This window comes from Hippichthys cyanospilos, chromosome 20 (assembly GCF_059441005.1).
Source record: "Hippichthys cyanospilos isolate Australia breed blue-spotted pipefish chromosome 20, RoL_Hcya_1.0, whole genome shotgun sequence".
Lineage (NCBI taxonomy): Eukaryota > Metazoa > Chordata > Actinopteri > Syngnathiformes > Syngnathidae > Hippichthys > Hippichthys cyanospilos.
The window spans coordinates 5,522,857-5,538,398 of NC_142388.1; the positions used below are offsets into that span (position 1 = coordinate 5,522,857).

General features: G+C 40.1%; 4 protein-coding genes and 1 non-coding gene across 5 annotated transcripts in view; all 5 read left to right on the forward strand.

The window, feature by feature from the left end:
• Positions 1–19: 19 nt before the first annotated feature.
• On the forward strand, positions 20–1,631 carry prkrip1 (PRKR interacting protein 1). The gene has a single exon (XM_088402981.1). The coding sequence runs from the start codon at positions 491–493 to the stop codon at positions 1,061–1,063; it is 573 nt and encodes a 190-aa protein (XP_088259107.1). The 5' UTR covers positions 20–490; the 3' UTR covers positions 1,064–1,631.
• LOC148407066 (small Cajal body-specific RNA 13) lies at positions 1,261–1,536 on the forward strand. Its single transcript, XR_015863894.1, has one exon.
• Positions 1,470–15,542, forward strand: part of LOC148407067 (uncharacterized) — a 54,784-nt gene continuing 40,711 nt past the window's right edge. The window contains exons 1-3 of the mRNA XM_088403937.1: positions 1,470–1,496; positions 2,299–2,364; positions 2,684–2,728. Of these exons, the coding sequence (XP_088260063.1) occupies positions 1,470–1,496; positions 2,299–2,364; positions 2,684–2,728 (138 nt within the window). The remainder of the gene's footprint in view (positions 1,497–2,298; positions 2,365–2,683; positions 2,729–15,542) is intronic.
• clmnb (calmin b) lies at positions 3,719–8,518 on the forward strand. Its single transcript, XM_088403500.1, has 7 exons — positions 3,719–3,882; positions 4,299–4,360; positions 4,434–4,529; positions 4,781–4,864; positions 4,971–5,063; positions 6,424–7,202; positions 8,042–8,518. The coding sequence occupies exons 1-7, from the start codon at positions 3,816–3,818 to the stop codon at positions 8,166–8,168; spliced, it is 1,308 nt and encodes a 435-aa protein (XP_088259626.1). The 5' UTR covers positions 3,719–3,815; the 3' UTR covers positions 8,169–8,518.
• On the forward strand, positions 12,609–15,078 carry LOC148407069 (alpha-1-antitrypsin homolog). The gene is made up of 5 exons (XM_088403501.1): positions 12,609–12,728; positions 13,043–13,676; positions 13,745–14,015; positions 14,385–14,532; positions 14,616–15,078. Exons 2-5 carry the CDS (start codon positions 13,052–13,054, stop codon positions 14,805–14,807), a joined length of 1,236 nt encoding a protein of 411 aa, XP_088259627.1. The 5' UTR covers positions 12,609–12,728; positions 13,043–13,051; the 3' UTR covers positions 14,808–15,078.

Below are 15,542 nucleotides of genomic sequence, written 5' to 3' on the forward strand. Positions count from 1 at the left end.
ACAAACGTTTACAGTGCTAACCAAAGTATATTTTGGTATTTCTATAAAAATAAAAGTCTAACATACAGTGACTATGCTATTCAATTGTGATTAAATAAAAGAACTTCTCTGTAATGAACATGGCTGCAGGGATAATGCCAACAAATATTAAATATCTATTGTAAGTTGTAAACCAAACACTGAAACTCTGAGCCAATAAACCTTACAATATAAAAAAATAAAATAAAATGACATGCACGATTCGTGAAGGGCGGAAGTATTCGATAAGCTTTTGGGTAATTTTTTTCGTTTTAAATACACGTTCTCAGTGCCAACCAAAATGTTCATACAACTTTTAAAATGTCAAAATAATATTACACGTGACTGTTATCGGCTAAAGACGTTAAATAACTTAAAATATATATTGTTGAAAAAAAAAAAACACAGTATAAATACTTCCGGGTCTTTCGCGTAAAGCGGAAGCATTTGATGGCTTTGATCGTTATGCAAGATGGCGGCTCCCGAAGAGAAAAACAACAAAAAGTCAAAACCAGGTGGAAGAGGCGACCAGCCGCTGGTCATCGCCAAAACCCCTGCGGAAGAACAACGCCTAAAGTTGGAGAGATTGATGCGGAACCCCGATAAACCCGCTGCAATCCCGGACCGACAGAAAGAATGGAACCCTCGGGCTCCACCGGAGTTCGTGCGAGATGTGATGGGCTCCAGCGCCGGTGCAGGCAGCGGTGAGTTCCACGTTTATCGGCACCTCCGACGCCGAGAGTACCAGAGACAAGACTTTCTGGACAAGATGTCGGTGAAGCAACGCAAGGAGCAGGCCTACTTGGAAAAAGTGGAACAAAACCAACGGGAAGCCGAAGAGAGGACGGCAAAGCGCAGGAAGAAGCGTGAAAAACTGAAGCAGAAAAAGCTCATGACGAAGAAAACCAAACAAGAGCAACAAAACGGAAATGCGGAAAAAAGCCCAGATGCTAGTGAAGACGAAAAAGAGGATGAGGAGGAGGAGGAGGAAAAAGAAGCTGATGATGATGCTGAGGTGCCAAGTTTCATCATGGGGAAGAACTAGTCCATTTCGCGAAGGCATGGACATTTTTTTGAGACATTGTTTACCGTTTTTGACAAACGGATTAAACGTTCTTCTTGTGAAAACCTCGAATATGTAATTTGGACTCATCCATTGCTGCATTTGACGCTCGTTTTGTAAATAATTTTAATAAACACTTGTAAGAATTTACACGTGTCCAGTAGTTTCCTACAGAGACATTTCTGCACCCTTGGGATGTTGCCACTTGCACATGTCTGTTGCTAGTGGACACAACAAGGTTGCAAACAGCAAATCAAAGAAGGAAAAGGCGTGACTTGTGGAGCTTCCAAAGCATCACGTGCGATATTCTTTGGACAAAATTCCTGCTGACCACGGCAGTGATGGGCTGGCCTGTGGACATCACTGTTCTTGATGCAGGTAGATAAAAATGGCAGCCGGATATTGTCTGAATCAGGTGAAGCGTTTCCTGTTGGATACTGCTGGCTGTCACAAATTTCAAAATGGAGTAGAAGAAAACTGACTTCCCTCTTATCACATCAAAAAACCAAACAATCATGCTTCATTTGAAAATAAAATTGATATTGCAAAACTTTGTGTTGTGGCAATTTTTAACAGACTACAATGGCTTATGAGAGAGACGGGAATCGTTATTTTCAAATTAAGAGCAAATCACCTGGAATATCAAGCATCTTATCGTGTAATAAAATACCAAAGTACCTACACACGAGCCATCTGTCATAAGCTCACCATTTAGCCAATAATCATGCATGTGGTATTTGCACATTTTGGGCCTTGACTTGAATGTAGAGAAAACCATTTTGCATGCATAAAAATAGCTTTTGTCTCTATGATATTATTGAAAAAAAATGTCAGTATGTAAAAAAACTGTAAAAAGTTAATTTGCATCTTTGCATATTTAGAAAAGCTCTACAAGAAACCTGCTTATAAGTAGCAAAATTTATTTTTAGGATATGCCGTGGGCCACCCAAAAATGAATGGAGAGCTGCAAATGCCTCCTGGGCCATAGATTGGACACCAGTGTACCAAGGAGTGATAGAATTACTCATAGGAATTTTAAGATGCAGGTGTAAACCCAATTAAAACTGAAACTGCAGTTGCTGAATTGAAAAATCATTAACTTGCTAAAATATTAAAATAAAAAAAAAAAAAGCAACGCTGTGATAAATATGTGAATATCCACTGCATTTTCATTCCGGAGATAATGATGATATCCAGAATAATATAAAAATAATTAGGGCAATAATATACGTCCGAAACTGTTCGCTCTCAAACTGGAGCGAGCCGGATTGAGCAATGAGCAGGTGCGCCACGACTACCAATTACAGCATTTGTCGGACTAATCAAGAATTTTATTGAGGAAACGTGTGAATATTGAAGGAGTGCAAACTCTAAACGCAACGAGATTTTGTCTTTTTAAAAAAAAAAATGATTATTGAAAAGTTTGTTCTAAAAAGCATAGAGCCCAATTTGGCCATCGATAGAAAAACACGCGGACGTAATTTGTGTTTTCAACAGCGTTTACTTTTGAATTCTAGTGCTCGTGTGTTGACCCGTTTTTATTTTTTATTATTATTTTTTTTTCTACTTTGGACAACTACTGTATTTGGATTGGAACACAAGCCTCAGGGAACCGCTATCAAACTACAATTTCAAGCGTCATTAGAGGTAAGGCTGAACATTTATCATCCAAAAGTCGAATCGATAATAAAGTAATTTACTTTACCTTATAAATACTAAAAAGCAAGTATCAATTCTTTACTGTTTCTTTTTGTTTCTCCTCTGCTTGCACATTCCTTTTTTGTCTTATTTTCCCCTTTTCTGAACTGAATTAAATAGTCTCATGAAATACAATAATTGAAAATGTTGCTTATTCTTGAGGTACAATTCTTCAAAAATCCATTCAGGTTTTTCGAAAACGATATTGTTTGTTTTATATGTTCATGGGTCTTCACAATAAGTCTTTTCAAACAATTTTTACATGAATTTGAGCGTTTTTTTGGTTGTGAACTCAAAGAGTTGAATATTTATGAAACGTGTTCTTTCATATGACAACACGTGAGAAGGTCGAGACCTTCACGTGATTAATTAAAATATTGTACAACATTTTATGAACGTAAAATGATGTAATATCTGCATCAGTAGCTTTGATATTGGTGCCATTATTGATCATAGATATCATACAGCTCTTAAACGACAACATGTGATCCGAGGCTCTTACAGGACTTTTGAAAGCGTTTTCTTATTGTTTGGTATGTCCTGCTGTCATTTGATCTTGTCATCAGCGGGTAAAATTTTAACAATCACTTCACAAAAGTGATTTTCCATAAACTTGAGTCTAGACCTATGCTCATCATTTCCTTACCATGTTGTTTACCTGTTGGTTTTCAGTAAAAACAAACAAAAAAATGTGTTATTTGTCTTTTGTGACTTTACTAAGAATCCAATGTCATTTCATGACCACATTAAAGAGAAATCCGGTGTTAATTCAGGTAAAAGCACGAATGCTATATATCATTTAACCACATCTCTTGGAAGAATGTTTTTCACCACAGCGAGGCAACAGAATTTGAGTTGCGTAATTTTGAAGGAGTGGTGCAATGTCTGATGAATTTCTATGACAGCGTGCTGGGGCAAGACTTCTTTTTCTTCATCCACTGTTCCGCACACCTATTTTTGCCACAAGCGCTTGGGATTTCAAGTGATCCGTTCATATCACCGCGATGGATCAGATGCAGTGCTGAAGCTTTATTTAATGAGAATGCAGGACAAGGACAGAAGCAGTCAGCCTTGTGGAAATAAAGACGTGAATCATCTTCAAGGTACATATGACACGCTACTCTCTCTCTCTCTCCATGTGCTAGAACGTTTCAGTTTACCAAATGCGCTTTTCATGGCCGGCTCACTTCTTTGTCAAACATACGAATTGAAATATACAATACAGTAGATGTAAGTTAATATAGTGGTTCTCAAAAAGTGATAGTTTTTTTTTTTTGCAGGTAAAAGTAAATCTAACTTAATGCATTTGACAGTGACAGGAACAATGCATTGTTTTCAAATTAAGAGCTAATTAATTGGAGCACGGAGCAACTCATTGCTAAATTGTTTAATAGTGGCTCCATTGCAAAACAATGTGCGCTTATTTTGTTATGTCTTACACACATAAATATTTTCACAAATATCCAGCATATATTCCACAAATATATTTTCATCCAAAATTGCTTTTTTTTCAATCCAGATGAGAAGATAGCCATGCAGAAGAAAACCTTCAGCAGGTGGATGAATTTTTTTCTGCAGCAAGTAAGGCAAAAATGATCATTCGAATTTAATTTAATTTAATTGTATATTTGTTTATCATTTTTTTATGTTGCAGCGCGAGCCTTCAATCAAAGTGCATGACCTGTTCATAGACATCCAAGATGGGCGGATACTTATGGCTGTGTTGGAAGAACTGTCTGGGTCCAAACTGGTAAGAATCAAGTTACTCAATGATTAACTGATTAATAGCTAGTCAAGTTCATCGATAACAATTTCGAATAATCAATCAATCATTTTGAAGACCCGGTTTATTTAAAATAGGCCCAATCCATTAATTTTAGCTTGTCATGTATATTATTATTCTATTTATGCTATCGTACTAACTATTGATTAGTTTCAGTCCTATATTTACAAACATTTGAAATGAACAAGAAGCACAAACATATGGTCTTTTTCTTACAGGTTTACAGGTTTAGGTCTTCGCCTAACCGTATGTTAAAACTGATCAACGTCTCCAAGGCTCTTGCTTTCCTGGATGAAAGAAACGTAAGATTGTCAAATTATATTTACAAAAGAATCAAATATGAAAATGTTTATGTCAAAAAAATCTTCCAGAGACCCAGCCTATTCATTTATGACTCTTACCGCTCAGGTGAATCTGCTCGGCGTCGATGCTCCCGGTATTGTCGACGGCGTCCCCTCGGTGATTCTTAATCTGATTTGGAGCATCATACTGCATTTCCAGGTCAGTCTCATCGCACGTTTTGAGGAAAGTTGAGAAACTCACATGCCGTCTGATCATTCAGGTTGGACGGTTGACCGCCGGATTCCGAAAGTGTTTACCTCCAAGCCGAGCTTCGGTATCGGTGAGCGGTTACCCGTCATCGGGTGACCTTTCACCCCGATTAGATGACGGCGACAACTACTGCAGCAACACTCTGCCAAGCAAATCCAGAAAGAATCCAAAAGCAATTAAAATTCTCCTCTTATGGGTCCAAAAATGCACCTCAAAGTGAGTTAGGAAAAATAAATCATCTTTATGAGGATGAGAGTTTCTGATATTTGTTCATTGACAGGTTTGGGGTGGAGGTTCATGATTTTGGGAAAAGTTGGAGAAGCGGACTGGCATTCTTAGCATTGATTAAGTCCATAAAGTCAACTTTGGTCAACATGAAGGAGAGTCTATCCATGGAGCCAAGAGAATGCCTTGAACAGGCTTTTATGATCGCCCATCGTCACCTGGATATACCAGCTTTACTTGACCCGCAAGGTAAAATTAACATCTGAATATGTTAAACATATTCATTGCTTAACTCTTTCGCTACCCATTTTTTTTTCTTTTTCCCTCCAAAATAAAACTTATGGCATATATTACTTGTTTGTAAGAGTGATTGTGAAAAAGATCACCAAATTACTGCAATTTATAGTAATCAGCGTAACCTATATTAATACACACATATAGCACATATCAACATATTTCCGCAGCATGAGATGGTTAATTCACGAGAAATTGCACTACCCAATTTACCTTGATGACAGCACTGGCTTATTGTGTAAGGAAAGTTGCTAAATGCCACTAGAATCTGTAAATCGTTCTGTAATGAATTGACAGGATGCCATTTCATGTTCTTGCTATGATTCATATACAGGCAGGGATTTTTATTTTATTTATTTATTTATTTTTTTTAAAGGTTTTGGGGTGCATTGTACTAACGGGAGTGAAAGGCTTAACATTCATTAGAACAGTAGCATATGAGCCGACCTTTTTACTACCATCTTTTGTCATGAATCGATATATAAATCACTGCTGTTAACTTGTATAGGTCACGATTGCTTAAAAACAAATCCTATTTCCACAGATATGGTATGCATATCATCACCAGATGAGCAATCCGTTATCACCTACGTGTCCATGTTCATGCAACATTATTCAGTCACCAACAAGGTGTGTGTGTGTGTGTGTGTGTGTGTATATATGTATATATGTGTATATATATATATATATATATATTCAGTATCCTAGGTGGATGTATAGGTCCCAATATCTTTGCATATGTACGCTTTTTTTTCCATGTATTTTTTTCAAATTGAAATTTATATTACAGAATCAAACTTCTCAAATCGAGGATAACATTGGTCAGATCCCAAATTTTGGCAATGTTGAGTCGGCGACCTTAAGCCGGACCGCGCATCCCGCAGCCCAAAGTGTTTTTGAATGTCTGGAGAGGAGCAGTGAGCAGGAACTGTGGAAACGTTGGGCAAAAAAGTCTTCAGGAAGCCCTCCCGCTAACTCCTCTGACATCTCCTCCGTTTCATCAAGTCACAGATGTAACGTGGCAAAGCGCGCACCGCAGGAAGCCTCTCAAATAATTGGAAAGAATGTGGGCCCGACCTTACGGCCCCCAAGCCCGCTGAAAGCGGGAGGCATCAGTCAGGAGATTCGATCGTGGATGGCGAAAGGCTCCAAGGATCACGGCTGCGGCAAAACACGAGTTGATGAGGCTCATTTGTCCATGAGCTCCGAGGAGGGGATTTATAGCTTGTCAACACTGGACTCTGAGGAGGAGGAGGACGACGACAGCTACATCATGGACCTGAGCAAAGATGTTTTTCTACCGTACGCTCAGATCAGAAGAGCGGTGGCAAGAGTTGAAGAGGAAAGCGTGGAAGAAACCATCCCAAATGGAGAGAAGTCCGATCGTGTCAAAGTCTCCGACGTCCTGCCGTCCTCAGCTCACGATGTGAAAAATGAAGTGGAGGGAGTTATCACCGGGCGGAATAATGATGAGACTGATTACAGTGAAATAGAGAAGGAGAAGCCTCAGACGGGAAACCCAAAATTGAAAAATGATACTGGCGGAGGCTGTGGAAGCTCCCATTTCAGGTACATGATTATTTTTGAGTAAGTATATTCTGAGCCCTGATTGACAGAGTATTACAGACTCCAAAAAACGTATTCGTTAGATGAATTTATTCACTGGCATTGATGGTTATAGAAGTCCAAATCTTTTTACTGGTCTAGCGTTAAATGAGTTAATTCTACCTGTCACTATACATTGCTGGCATAAATGGAAGAATACATATTCAGCGCTTGGAGTAAATAAATAATGCTGCCGTGACTTAATCGGAAAAAAAAAAATCATTCCTTGACATTGTCTTCGGACCCAAACTGGGCGTCATAATTAATGCGCTGGATCTAAACACAATCAAGGTTAAAGACATTTATACCCAATGCATTGGGTTCAAAACCGGGCCTAGCATGTTGGGTCGATGTTTTGATGCGGTCTAAACTACTCATACTGATGATTGACCCAATATGCTCAAAATCTACGGTGACCTAGGAAGTGGGCAAGAAACATAATTGCAGCACTTCCAGGATTAATATTTTTTGTGAAGTAGGTCAAAATAATCCACAGCTTCTCAGTGAGTGGGTCAGGAAAACAAGCTGTCACTTGTTGGTATGTAAGCATCGTTATTCTTCAATCCAATCTGCAGATTCAAAGCAATTCACCTGACCTTGGGTATACTGAATAAGTAACCCAATCTTGTCAACCCACAGCGAATTTTCTTTCATTAGGAAAAGCACCCTCATTTTATTGTGTATCACAAAAACTCAATGCAGTGTATTTCCCTGCATTTGTTGTCATTGTCTTTTGTAGAGTTTGAATTTCTTAGCCTGTTTCTAACTTTTTTTTTTTTTTTTTTTGGCTTCCCCGCCAACAGCAACGGAGGATTCTTTCTTCAATTTTCTGCTCCCTCTTGTGATATAAGCCCATTAGAGGTGGAAATGCTGCTGTTGCTGTGGCTCCTGCTCTACTGCTGCCTCATTGTGCCTCAAATGAGCCTTTGAATTACCCGGCGGTACACCCTTCTTATTAAAATGTACCGTTTCCACGGGCCAAATGAGGCATTTGGGGTAGGGTGACTCTTCTGTTTCTCTGTCACACAATTTCCCGGCAGACAACATTTAATGAGTCTGTTTGGCCATCTCGCTTTCAACAGATGTGTAACAGCACAGTTGTACTCATAATTACTCACATTTGCTTGCTCTGATAAGCGGCGCTTCCACAACACAACTTGTGTACTTAGTATTTGTAGTTTTTACTTGCGTAATGTCTGGAGGGCGGAATGTGTGTCTCACAGTCCAAGGTTATCATGGCTATATCTTTACTGTGTAGATTTTGCATCTTCATGTGTGCTTTTCTCCCAATATTCTGGTTTAATTGTGAATAGTTGTCATATATATATATATATATATATATATATATATATATAATATATATATAATATATAATATTGGACATTTGATTTTTGTCTATATATTTGGACTCATCTGAGCTATCCTACAAGTTGTAGTTTGGTTAGTAGAGAACATCCTGGCCTTTCAAATAAAGTCATATTTCCCATAACTATGTTGTCTTGCTGGCAAAAAATAATGGACACAACAGTTGACACAAATGAGTAGGCGAGTAGGCGATATCTCGCATAGGATGTGTTATTTAAAAATTTTCTTGGACAAGAAATGCGGTAAAAAATGAATAGTTTGCTTCGCGTGTTATTCTCAAAATTACCACTTGATGGCACTGTAACATCAAATGCACAGCTACCCTAATCCGGAGACAAGCGAGAATACCATTTTACCTGTTTCATTATGAACTATACAGACATAAAATGAAGTACTTTGGTATTTTATCCTCCGACTTTTTCTTCTATGTTATTTTCAAGCACAATTACGATTCAGCCTACGTATGTTAAAAAACAAAGTTTTTGAAAAACCCAATCCATGGCCAAAAGGGCACAAAAAGAGTTCAAATTGAACCCAAGTGGTGCTAGATCCATAATTAGGTCATTTTTAACCCAATTTCTTTTTTTTTTTTTAAGTGGATTTTTCCAATGATTTGTGCATTAGTAGAATGTATCCACTCAGAACAACAGCATGTGACTGTCGTGAGGCAAATCTGTGCACTACTTGACATCTCTGTAGTATGAGTCATAATAGTGCTAAAGATATTACCAAGCAGAATTTTTAAATGCCAATCTTCGTTCTAATAGCGTGTCGTTATAACTTACCGAAATGTCAAATTGGGCAAGACCGTATTGGAAATAAAACATTACTGGTCTAAATTGTTTTAAGTGAGTACAAAGGATCTTAAATGTTGAAATACCTGGACTACTTTAAAAGATAAATCCTTTCTACCATTTATACAAAGCATACGAACAGGGATGCGCATACGCCGTACGTGGGTTTGCCACATCCCAATTGTTGCACGCACACACAACTAGGGAGTTTTCTAAGAAACTTAAAAAATCAGACTGCCATTGTTTGCTTGGAACTCAGCCCATGGGTCAAAGCTCATCCCGAGAGATCAATAGACTTTCAGCACAACCCACTCACAGGGCAAAGAGAGCAACACTTCACCAAAACCGGAGGTTGGCGTCTCTTGTCTGAAGTCAAAATAGTACCTTGAGATCTGCCAATTCAAGTAGTTACAATAAAGACCACAGCGCATTGGTCTTCAAAAGCACTGATGTATTAACAACTGTGAGATGGTTGTTATTTTTAAATGTACGGGAAGTGTTTATCACTAATATGTTTGAAATAGCAGGTCCGCCTCACAGTTCGGAGGCCCAAGTTCAATCCCTGCTCCCTCCAGCCTGCCTGTGTGGGGTTTGCATGTTCTCCCCATGCCTGACCGGGTTCTTTTTGACCAAAAACATTCGCAGTAGGGGTATTGGATACTCTAAATTTTTCTTAGATGTGATAAGGTGCCTGACGCAGAGATTGACATGTGGTATCCCCCAATATATTTACTTTTTCACATTATTATTATTCATCTCAAATATCCCCCTTTATGAATTAGAGATAAATCACTTCTCTAGCAAGAAGCAGGGAAGAAGTTGAAATTGTCCTCAGGTACGACTCGCGAGTGATGCAAGTGATCTTTTCAGAATGCCCCCCCCTCCTCAAAGCCAAGCTTTAGCCCCTTGAGGACCGATGAGGCTGCATGAGTGTTTTCAATGTTTTTCACTTGAAAGCATTTTTTCCTTCTTCCTTCTTTCTGAGGGGCACATAATAGAGCAACTTGTTTTGAGGGGATGTTGATTAAAAAAGCAGGGCGGATGCCCGAGAGACGCAATTATTTAATAGCTTGCTTAAATAACATACATTTCTTCCTTACTGTCTTTGTCTTGTAATGGAACCAAGATAATGGGTTTGTTTACGTCCGCTACCGCTCCAATGTAATTAAGCGAACAGAAATCCCATTTTTCTACTTGGCTTCATGAGACGATCAGTCGTGATCAGGAACGGCACGGGCACTTGAAAGAAATTGCTCATTACAGTATGAGGGGCATGTACGTACAGCATGCAGTTGAACGTGTCCACAAAGCGGAGTTCACGTCCTCTAGAGAGGCCGCGCGGTACAGTACATCGATCCGTCTCACGGAGCACCCTCCGGCTTGTTCCCCGACGCTCCACTTCTTTCATCGCATGATAAATGATGCCGAGTAGATTTCAAGTCGGCAATAATTATCGCTCTCTTCGTCAGTGAGCCGAGACAACCAGTCAGCGTAGAGCAAATTCATTAACACGCTGATTGCTGTTTTCACAAGGAGGCAGCTCTCAATTGGTCGCAACGTTCTTTCATTTACAAAGCCTCCTGAGCTCCGGAGCGCCATCACCCTTTCTTGACCTCGTTCCGACGGGGAGACTTGTCGAGAGCCCGCAAGGTTTCTCGTCGCCGTCCGGTTATGCTTGAGGGCAAAATGACATGCCGGTTCACTTGCATCGTCAATTGACAAGCAAGTCTCATCCGATACCAAACCCTCGATAGTCTCGCTGGTTACGCATCATTCATTTTCTTATCTAATTTGCATGCACTCAGCATCCAATCACATGGTGAATGCAGCCAATCAAGCATTTACAGCAATGAATCTCAAACTTTTTCAGTGATGTACACCCTGTGAAATATCTTTTCAGCCAAGTACACCTTAACTGACGCAGAGCATTTTTGGGCTAAAAAAAACAAGACTTAAAACATGCCATCAGTGTCTGATTCATTCGTTTTTACACCCTTTCAAACTTCATTTGTATCGCTCCACAAAACATAATCAACCTAAAGTGTCGTCTTTTGCATCATAGAAGAAATCTTTTATCAAAAAGAAATAATTATTAACAAGTATATTTCCACAAAAAATAATCTATGTAAAGTGTCCTGTTCGAAAAAGAAATAATTCTAAATAAATATTTGTCCAAGGAAAAATATTCAACTTAAAAGTGTCCTCTTTTGGATCATAGTCGAGATGTGTTCACAAAAATAAAGCATTGACAGGTGACGAGAGGCGGCACATGACAAGTTGGGTCCAACCATTCTAATATAGTGGAGATTCTGGCTTTTTACATAATTAAGCAACGTCATTTCCTCCTGAGACCCAGCCTACTAATTTCTGTCCACTGTGTACATTATGTCTCAAAAACATTAATTGCATCCCATCAAAACGTATGCGGATCCTCTACTGAGCACACTAGGACTTTTACTCAAATGAGTCAAAAGATATAGACCAAAATAAATGTCCGTTATAGTGGACACAAAATTATTGGCTGGGTCCAAGGAGGATATTGATTTTCTTTATTCTTTATTTCTTTATTGATTTTTCTTTTTAAAAGAAAAAATGCAATTCATTGAAACTGCAAATTCCATTGCTTATGCTGTATTGATTTGTGATAAAATACCAAACCATAAACTATTGATTGCTAGATAGAGAAAGCAGACATAATGATAACCTTTTATTATCTTGAGTAAAACAGTATACAAAAACAAATTGACACACACAATACACATGCTGACCGTGGCTTGTTTTGACAATCCTAAAATAATCACGATAGGTTCACTGAAGTTAAAAATGTGAATGCAAATGGCGGCCAGTCTCTGTAAGACCCTCGCCAACGACCGGGAATCTTTTCAGGGCGTACATTGCCGCCCGCCAAAAATCGTCTCGGCAAAACTCTCGCTCGCATGCATGTGGACAAGCCATATTAAAAAACTGATTTATTGCAATTTCCTCTTGGAAAATCTTTCAATTTCCCCCTAATTAATCAGATGTTGACGGCATCACAGAAGGGATCATTTTTCAGCTGAGATACCGCTTCAGGGTATGTTAAAATGACTAAAAAATAGATGAATCCAAGTTACTGATAAGATTTGTCTCCAAACAGACCACAGGCTTTTTACCCCTTTGTTGCACGTGTAAGTTGTTATATCAGTGAGTCTGGTTCAGACAGATAACCTATCTCTTTGCTAGGACAGTGGCAGCTCTTCTGGTTAATCTTTAACCAACGGGACTGTCAGACGATGGCTATAAAAGGGTGAAAATTTTGCTAATCAGCCCGCAGCAACGAGGACTTTGAAAGGTAAGCAATGGCGACGGGAATCTTGAGCAGATGCGTGTGTAGGCTGACTTTTAAAAGACGTCACCGTATTGAAGACTTGGCGGTGAATTTTTTGGAGACAACTCGCTAAAAATTTGATCGAAATCTCCACTCTGTAATGTGCATAATGTAAAAGGCGCCGCTGAAGTAAATATATATATATCCTGTATATATTCTCCGCATATGACAAAACCGAACTGCCATCCAGCTCAACCCGTTTTTTCCATACTAATATCACGTTCGCTTTTACCCATGATCTTGGCTCAAACTTGCCTTTTCCAAACTGCTCCGTTCAGGCTGTGAAGATGCAGGGTTTCTTTGCAAGCTGTACTCTGGCGGCACTGCTGCTGGCTTCGTGCCTGGCTGCCCCTGCCCACGACCATGATCATCACCACCACCACCACCACCACGGAGAGGACATGGATTGCCACGAGCTGTCCCCTCCCAATGCAGATTTCGGCTTTGCCCTTTATAAAAATCTAAGAGCCAAAGCAGGCGCCGCCGAGAACATCTTCTTCTCCCCGCTGGGTATCTCCACCGCCCTGTCCTTGTTGTCCACAGGGGCGCGCGGCGAAACCCTTAGTCAGCTGTTTTCCACTCTGGGCTACAGCGGCCAGACTCAGGATAAGATCAACCAAGCGTATAAGCATCTTTTTCATATGTTCGGTCACACTCAGGAGCACCTGCGCCTGGATGTCAGTAATGCGGTCGCTCTAGACGACGACTTTAGTCCCTCTGACTCGTTCGTGAAAAACGCCAAGGAATTCTACTCCGCCGATGTCCTCAAAGTAGACTTTAGCAAATCCCAAGAGGCTGCGGCTGAAATCAACTCATACATAGCCAATAAAACTCATAACATGATTAAAGAGCATGTGAAGGATTTGAACGAAGCCCTGGCTATGATGCTGATCAACACCGTCTACTTCAAAGGTAGGAGAGCAAAAAGACCGAACGCGCCACACAGACGCAGTCTTTCAAAAAACTTTTTCTGCTTACAGGAGAGTGGGAAAGAACTTTCAACAAATCATACACAAAGAAGGCTGACTTCCAGGTGGACGAGACCACCAAAGTGGAAGTGGACATGATGAGGAGGACGGGTCGCTACGACATGTATTATGACCAGGACAACAGCACCACTGTCCTCATGCTGCCGTACAAGGGCAACACTTCCATGATGATCATCCTGCCCGATGAAGGCAAGATGAAGGATGTGGAGGGCTACATCAACAAGGATTACATCAAGCACTGGCACGACTCTATGTATAGACAGTAAGAATCGAACTCTTTCATCTAAACTGAACTTGAAACATCTTATCGATTAATTGTGTTATGGTGACCCCTTTGCAAACGCTGTACGCCTTTTATTTTTTTTATTCATTTCCGCGTCTCAATTCGGCGTCTCGTCATCAGCATTGACACCATTTTACAGCCGATAATCCAGATCACGTTAGAAAATCTGGTTTCAAAAGTTTGGTCAATCAAACACAAACGGCACCGCATACTAAAAACATTTTTTCATCCACCCAAAGTCATCCCTGAGTTCCAAGCAAACAAATTCCTCCCCCCCGGAGATTTTTCTCGGTCTACTTCTCCTCGGTGCGTTGCGCATTGAACTGACAACCTCTTTTTTTCTTTCAGATCTGTGGTTGTGGCAATGCCGAAATTTTCCATTTCTGCCAAAGCTGATTTGGACAGCACATTGAAAGAACTGGGAATAACCGCCGCTTTTGAAGACACCGCTGATTTCTCCGGCATCACCGACGATACCAAGCTTAAGCTATCTAAGGTAGAATGAACAACCACGCGCGGATGTTTTCATATGGTTCAAAGGTCTCGTGCATTTACCTCTTCAATTTTCCTTCTTCCCAGGCGTCCCATGAGGCCGTTCTGAACGTTGATGAAGCCGGAACTGAAGCCTCGGCCGTCACCACCCTGGAGGTTATGCCGATGAGCATGCCCATGACGGTTACGATGAACAGGCCCTTCTTGGCCTTGATCGTAGAGGATGCCACCCGCAGCATACTTTTCATGGGCAAGATCAATAACCCCACAGCCAAGTAAATAAAGGGGTGTCCTGCAAGTTAACATCTTTGTCACCTTGGAAGAGCCTGTGTTGCCCATCTAACATTTGGTCATGTGAGGAGATATGAAATGATCAGACCCAAGACGTCGGATGACGCTAATGTGTCTTTTCATCTTGCCAACAGTTACCAGAACCAAGCCGACAGTCAGTCGGAAAATATAGGCAACGAATAACCATTTACAAAAGAACGAGGTCTTTGTAACGTTTCGACATTGTTCAACTTGATGAAATAAAGACGATGAAGAGTTACGTTCGATTTTGTTGTGATATCTTTCAATCCGAAGACATTCTGCGCTTATGCAAATGATCAATCACGTACATACGAGTGTCAAATGCTATATTTTGAGCATCTCCAATAAGCCCCTTTGAAAATGGGATGCGAACAGTCGAGTCAAGAATTCATCAGGGTTTGTTCAAGGTTGCAATTGCTCGTAAGATGTTCTGAAGACCTTCCGAAACAGACGCATTTTTTTTTCTGTCCGCTTGAGACGTGAAATACTGTTTAAGAAAAATTAGAACTTTCAGAAAAGTATCATTTACATGGCGATAAAGTGATTTTATATTTTCGTCCCCCCCAAAATAAAACTCACGGTTTACGCGCTGTACAATGCGCTTTGGATTATAATGCTTTGGAGAAAACTGAAGTCTTTTAGGTGCCCCTAATAGAGCGGCGAATACTGTAGATGTTTTAGAAGTCTCCCTACTGCTTCAAG

Excerpts from the sequence above, each read along its gene's own strand:
- LOC148407069 (XM_088403501.1), top strand. The coding sequence starts at position 13,052 with ATGCAGGGTTTCTTTGCAAGCTGTACTCTGGCGGCACTGCTGCTGGCT. Across the intron at positions 13,677-13,744 it reads CAACACCGTCTACTTCAAAG|GAGAGTGGGAAAGAACTTTC; the intron begins GTAGGAGAGCAA and ends TTCTGCTTACAG. Across the intron at positions 14,016-14,384 it reads CACGACTCTATGTATAGACA|ATCTGTGGTTGTGGCAATGC; the intron begins GTAAGAATCGAA and ends TTTTTCTTTCAG.
- clmnb (XM_088403500.1), top strand. The coding sequence starts at position 3,816 with ATGAGAATGCAGGACAAGGACAGAAGCAGTCAGCCTTGTGGAAATAAA. Across the intron at positions 5,064-6,423 it reads GCATCATACTGCATTTCCAG|AATCAAACTTCTCAAATCGA; the intron begins GTCAGTCTCATC and ends TTTATATTACAG. Across the intron at positions 7,203-8,041 it reads TGTGGAAGCTCCCATTTCAG|CAACGGAGGATTCTTTCTTC; the intron begins GTACATGATTAT and ends CCCCGCCAACAG.
- prkrip1 (XM_088402981.1), top strand. The coding sequence starts at position 491 with ATGGCGGCTCCCGAAGAGAAAAACAACAAAAAGTCAAAACCAGGTGGA.